Source organism: Octodon degus, unplaced genomic scaffold, assembly GCF_000260255.1.
Source record: "Octodon degus isolate 3935 unplaced genomic scaffold, OctDeg1.0 scaffold00209, whole genome shotgun sequence".
In the NCBI taxonomy this organism is placed as follows: Eukaryota; Metazoa; Chordata; class Mammalia; order Rodentia; family Octodontidae; genus Octodon; species Octodon degus.
Genome location: NW_004524785.1, coordinates 3,285,718 through 3,292,200, shown reverse-complemented (window position 1 = coordinate 3,292,200; position 6,483 = coordinate 3,285,718). Strand labels below are relative to the sequence as shown.

General features: G+C 38.5%; 1 protein-coding gene and 3 non-coding genes across 4 annotated transcripts; all 4 read left to right on the top strand.

Annotated features, from left to right (window-relative positions):
- The first annotated feature begins 2,616 nt into the window (after positions 1 to 2,616).
- Taf1d (TATA-box binding protein associated factor, RNA polymerase I subunit D) lies at positions 2,617 to 5,802 on the top strand. Its single transcript, XM_023704973.1, has 5 exons — positions 2,617 to 2,628; positions 2,791 to 2,966; positions 3,317 to 3,371; positions 4,112 to 4,283; positions 5,107 to 5,802. The coding sequence occupies exons 1-5, from the start codon at positions 2,617 to 2,619 to the stop codon at positions 5,118 to 5,120; spliced, it is 429 nt and encodes a 142-aa protein (XP_023560741.1). The 3' UTR covers positions 5,121 to 5,802.
- On the top strand, positions 4,766 to 4,894 carry LOC111813656. Its single transcript, XR_002818851.1, has one exon. It is a non-coding gene; the product is annotated as a small nucleolar RNA SNORA40 (small nucleolar RNA).
- Positions 5,682 to 5,812, top strand: LOC111813653. Its single transcript, XR_002818848.1, has one exon. It is a non-coding gene; the product is annotated as a small nucleolar RNA SNORA18 (small nucleolar RNA).
- A 137-nt stretch (positions 5,813 to 5,949) lies between these two features.
- LOC111813657 lies at positions 5,950 to 6,022 on the top strand. Its single transcript, XR_002818852.1, has one exon. It is a non-coding gene; the product is annotated as a small nucleolar RNA SNORD5 (small nucleolar RNA).
- Positions 6,023 to 6,483: the final 461 nt, after the last annotated feature.

Below are 6,483 nucleotides of genomic sequence, written 5' to 3'. Positions count from 1 at the left end.
ATAAGGGTCTTTCCGTGTGATCCGGGCTGGTCTCGAACTCTCGATGCCTCAGCTTCCCGAGAGACTCGGGGCGTGCGCCACCACTCGGGAATTTAAGGGGGTGGATTTTTAAGCCCATTGCATTTTTGTAGTTTTTTAAATTCACGCGTGTGCCGTTAATGGTTTTTTTGGATGTCGGTTTTTATTTGCGCGGCCCTGAGAATCAACCCAGGCTTTGCACGTTTTAGTCAAGGGCTATATCATTTAAGTATATGCCCAGCCTTTTTTTTATACTTTTCGTGTGTGTGGTGCTGAGTAAGAAGTCCAGGGCCTTCGCACTGTACAAACATTTTTAGTTAATTGTTTTGAAACCGTTTTAAGTCCTTAGCCCAGACAATGCTCAGATTTAACGAGCCTGCCTCAGCCTCCCAGGGTGCTAGAGTTACAAGCATCATCATGCCCTCTTTTTGGGAGAACATCCAGCTAGCTGCCTTGCCCATGGTGAGAGTTTAATTTTAGAGCAGTTGGTATTGACTTAGGATTTTTCACTTAAGAGAGCAAAGCACTTCTTGGGGGTCATGTTGGGCATTTAAGAAATGGAGGTTTTAGTGAGTATTCGATTCCTGTTTTTGGAATGTTGTACAAGTTTGTGATGTTAGGGTTTGTAACGATACTTTTTACTTGATACTGGCTTGTATATGTACCGCGTTTGTTTTAGGAACGCCACAACACATTCACTGAATTTTGTAATTTCAGAAATTCTTTAAGACCAAGAAAAAGTGATGGAAAAATCAGGAATGGATCCTGTTAACTGTATGACGTCTGATGCAGCTGTAGAAATTGAAAATCAAAGGTAAATGGCCTTAACAGGGAGACTGAATGTAGTAAAAATGTTGCAGATTTGGAAATTTTAAATCATGTAATTGATGGTAAACGTAATTATCTGGATTTGGGAAAGAAACTGGCTAACACTTTCCAAACTTAACCAGCTACGTAATTTATTAAATTATCAGGAGCACATTACTTTAGAATCTGATACTTTACTGGAAGACATTCTTGGGGAAATACGTTTTCCTGGTATCCTGACTTTGGCTGAATTTTCTTTGTGGGGTGCTTACAGGCTTTTTTAAAAAAATTTTTTTTGTTTTTTTAAGTAGGCGGTTTAGATATTTGATGCAGTGTCCTTTTTTTTTTTTTTTTTCTGTATTTTAGGGAAGGCCCTACAGGGTGTACAGGGTCTCTCTACTAGATCAGACTCACAGTGATCTGCCTGTTTACAGCCTCCCAAAAGCTGGGATTACAAGCATACCCAGTCTCAGCGGCAGGCAGGCCTACGGATTCGAACCACACACCCCTTAATCCACTGAGCTATTTTTGGCTGGCCCTTTAGGCTGTTCAGATGTAGCAAGTTGTAATGCCAGGTAACTTCTAGGCAATTTACGTCTTTCTCTTGGAAAATGAAATGAAATTAATTTTTTTAGCAACGTGACCATTTTAGTTGGTCAGGAGTCAAGGGCTATCTGATAGAGTCCATTCTAACAGTATTTTATTTGGAGCGTGTTCTGAGTTGGTCTTAAGAAATAATTCTCTTGGGGGTTGTGTACTACTAGTAACAAGCATTTAGTAATAGGAGAAAATTTGTTTTCTAGTGATAGCTGTTCATCGGGTAGCAGCTTATTTAAAACACAATGTGCACCTTCCTTACCTAAACGGACTCAAAGAAAACCTGTGAGGAAATTGGTTCATATACCTGAGAATATTCAAACAGATTCATCCAGTGACTCATCCATAGAACCAAGACCACTGACTTTGAAGGCTATTTTTGAAAGATTCAAGAAAAAGAAGAAACGTAAGAAGAGGAAATATAAGCCAAAATTAACACCAAGAGGAAGACCAAAAGGAAAGAAAAACACTAGAAGATCAAACATAGATAAAAAACAAATCAAAGAAAAAGGACCTACGTTTCCAATTTTACAATCTGAGGATGGAAGGAAACCATTACCTTGGAGGAAGATTTTAAGTTTTGAGGTGAGTCAGTTCATAATATATGAATTATGGATTTTTTTTTTTTTTTCTCCAAATGCCTTCAGGGCAGGTTTGGCTGGTTTGAGTTGTGGGGATTGAACCACAACAACCTGAACCTGACTGCTTGGTTGAAGCAGTTGCTTAAAGAACTGAGCTAAGGGGCAGGCCCCCCTCATATATATGGATTATGCAGAGCTAAAATATCTGAAATGTTTTGGCTCCTTTGAATAAAAGGAAGTTTGCAGTTTTGATATTCTATACTTAAAGTTGCTTCCCTTTAGTTTGGACTTCACTTGGGTTTCCAGGTGAAATTTTCAGTGGCATGTTCCTGAAGTAGTTGTGAGGATCAGTGTTCCAAATCTTCCTATGTATAGTATTCCGTTGATCTAATGTAGACATCTACTTGGCTGTAAGCCACGTCAAACCCATGTATGGGCTGTTAAGTAGATGTTACTTTGAAATTTTTTTTTTTTTTGAGACTGGATTTCCCAGGCTGGCCTCAAAACACAAGGGTTGAGGGCAATCCTGTCTCAGCCTCCAGTGCTGGAATTGCAGGCCAGCTGTTATTTCGTTTAATGCTAACAGTATATTCTTGGAATACTTGACAATTGGATGTTGTTGAAGGTATTAGTTAACGTGGTCCAGGCATTGAACTCAGCTTATCCTACTGAGCCATCTCCCCAGCCCAAGAATACTTTTTGAATGTAAAGTGGTAATAATTGATGTGTTTGGTCCAGAATTGCAGAGGCTTTAGTTTTGATAAAACGTGTGGTTTTTAACTTGTAGCAAGCTGTTGCAAGAGGATTTTTTAACTATATTGAAAAACTGAAGTACGAATATCACCTTAAGGAATCATTGAAACAAATGAATGTTGGTGAGGATTTAGAAAAAGACGACCTTGATAGTCGTAGATACAAATACTTGGATGATGATGGCTCCATTTCTCCTATTGAAGAGTCAGGGTAAGTTGCATCTTAAAATAGCTCTGCTCAGATTTTAAAGTATTTTTTCTTTTGGTTTTTTTGAGTCTTGCTGTGTAATCCAGGCTGGCCCTGAACTCATGGCAATCCTGCCTCAACCTCCCAAGTGCTGGGATTACAGGTGTGTCTCACCATGCCTGACTCAGTTTTTGCATAATACACATAAAATACATGGACCAAATAGACGGATTACTTTTAGGCTGATTGGCCAAATAAGCCTCTCCTTTCAATGTTAAATAGGATGTACCATGCTTACCTTGTCAGGGATGGGGAGGACACTATCTTAATTGTAAGAAAATTGTATCTAATTTATGATCATTTTACTATTACAGAGCAGAAGATGAGACAACACATCTTGAACATGATGCATGTGATATCAAATTAGTAGTAAGTGACTGAATTTTATTTATGTATTTAGTACAGGGTCTCACTAAACATCCGATTTGTAGCGATCCTATTTTCAGCCTCCCAAGTGCTGTGATTATAGGCAAGTGCCACCACATTCAGTCCCATCTCAGGGCACCCTGGGGGCAGGGCTGGCACAGCAAACCATCAAACTCCTAGTCCCTGCCCCTGCCTAAGCAGGTGCTTTAATCTGCTGAGCTATCTGGCCAACCCTCTGAATTATTTTGTCTTCTGAAGAAGGCAGACATTGGTAGAGGAATTGTAGGTAGTTTATTTCATTTTATTTGGTTTCATATTCCTTTTAACCCAGGCTGGCCTAGATCTCGATCCTGCCTCACTGTATACCACCATACCTAGCTTTCCATTTAAATTTTGAAAAAGACTGAATAACAACTTTTAGGATAGGAGATGGAGAATAGAAATACTGTTTCTTTATTGAGGATCCAACACAGGTTCTTACACATGATAGCAAGGGATGAACCCCAGAAGGGAGAGCATATTGATAAAGTTATTCCAAGTTAGACTGTGAAAATATAAGTATCTTAAGTGTCAGATTGGGTTTTTAGTTCCAAGTAACCTAGCACTTAGTGTGCAATTGCTTTTTCTTTTTCTTTTTTTTTTGCGGAAGCAGGGGTTGAACTCAGGCCCTTGTGCTTGCCAGGCAAGCGCTTATTGTACTGAGCCACCTCCCTGGCCCCTGCAATTGTTATTTCTTAATGCAGGAGGAGAGTTGTTTCATTATAAGTTCTGAATTTCCAAGCAAGATGAATGTGTGTTTACCAAGAGAGAAGAATAAAGAAGCTGCTTTGTCTACAAAGAGAGTTTCTAAGGCCAGAAATAACGGACAGAGGGCAGAAAGATCTGAAAAGGAGATAAACATGAATGGTAAAGAAGGTAAACAATATGCAAAAAGTGGTGGGATTTTTTTTTTTAAGATAGGAAGAAATGACTTTAAAAAGATTAACATGGAGATATCTTTGAAGTCTTAAACCAAGAACTAGAAGAATAAGAACTTGAACGAGTTGGTGAAAGAAACTAAAGAAATAACATCTCAAATTTTCAAACACTGGGGAAAAGCTGAGCTACCACTTTTGAGTCCTGTTGTTCTCTATCAGTGTGTGTTACTCAGTGAGAGCTTGGTGTTGTCACTGGAACATCTGAAAGAAAACATTAGCCACTGGCATCCAACCAGCTGCAACATACTTGGCAACACAGTTTTTAACCCCAACATAACGCCCTTGGTTTGATTCCCCAGCAGCTCAAAAGTAGCTTCGGCTAGTGTACTTGGTGAATAGTTTTTCTATTTCAACTGTGGTTTGCCTTAGGACTGCCATTGTATAGCTGATTTCTGTTAAGTATGTATTGCGTTGTACCATGGCACTTACATGTGTTTTTGTCTTTTTGTGGACTAAAACTTAAATGACAAGGTGCAAAAAATAAATCCTCTTTTGCAACCCAGAACTCATTGTTTGGTATGAGTTTTGATACATTAAAGAAGGAATATTACTGCTTGGTGCAATGATTACAGATCTGTGATCTTGAGGCTGATGCAAGAGGAATTAAGTTTGGACTGTATAGTGAGATTGCCTCAAGAAAATAGAAGTAAATAATTAATGGTTACCTATGCAAATAAAAGTGATGATGTTCATTCTGAGACTAAAGTTAATGTGAAGTGCAGTGTATGAGCAAACTACAGATTTGGTGTTTCACTTTTTAGGTGGTGGTACGTGAAGATACCTTTTATTCTTACAGGATTCTGTTTGAACATGGGCCTGGAGTTGAAAGGTACGTCTTAACTGTGTTGGACCATGTTTGTTTAAATGTAGTAACAGATAAAAATTTCCACAAAAAAAGATTGTTAGCTTTAGTTCCAACTAGGAGATTGCCAAAAAACCAACCTTAGATTTCAAGTATTTTACATACTGATATTCTTGAAACAATTTTCTCAGAATACACTGAATAGACCAAAATGTTAGCAGTCATGACTGTATTGAGGGTCATGATTCACACTTGAATTTTTTTCCTCATAGTTCATGTAAGGCATAGCAGGATTACAAAATGGAACTCCCATCTGCCAGCAACCCCCTTCCCAAGTAACAAAGCCAATTGGTGATACTTGGGTGTTTATCCATTTATGTTCTGGTTACTGAGTACTCTGGCTGGAACACAAGCTCGTTAAGCATCATGAAGGGGTTTTTTGGCCACTAAGTAGCTTTCATGTCCATTGCTATTTTTGCATTATTTTGTTGCAGCACATCACAATTTCTGTTTGTCACTGGCATTGGAGAGTGTCTTGAGGTCTATCCCGATGGGGCCTCTCCTGTGGCTGCTCATCGTTGGAAACGCCTCATAGAGTAACACTGGTTTTGCTTTGCTCACAGGTCTGTTTCTTTGGCCTGTTGATAAGGCTGTACAGGACAGCAAAAAGTACGAAAGACCTAACAATTTTTCTTTTAACTTTAGATAATTAATTGCATATCCTAGCGGCCTGTACTACTATGAATAGATTAGGTAAGTTTAACTGTTGACAACATAATACTGTATCCTGAGCATAATTCCAGTTTAGATGATGAATTTAACTGTTCAACTGCTGGATGATACAAACATGAACTAAAAATTTAATTCTGACAGCTGGAGATAGCTATTCAGTCTGCACGGTTTAGACTTACTGGAACTACTTGGTGCCATTCTAAATCTTGTAATTTCTCTGCAGGAGATGAATGAACTTAATGCATGTTTAGAGAAGTAAGTGAAGTATTTCTAATTTATCAAGTATAAAAAATTAACTGCCATCTCAATTTCTTTATACATTCTAGGTATAAAAACAATTTTTAAGATGTTGGCAAAGAAAATTGATACATGACATAAAATGGAAAAATGGACTGTTTTGCACTGTGATTTATTCAATTGGTAGTTCTCCATGGTTCATCCAGATTCATAGCCCTGCATACCTGGGACTGGTTGGCAGAGCAACAATGATCTTGACTCTTGCTTTATTCAGAGTTAAACCCAGAGCCTTGTGCATGCACTGCCTGAGAGCTAATCATTGGTGATTTGACTTCATTCCATGTGTAAACTGACTGGATAAGGATTA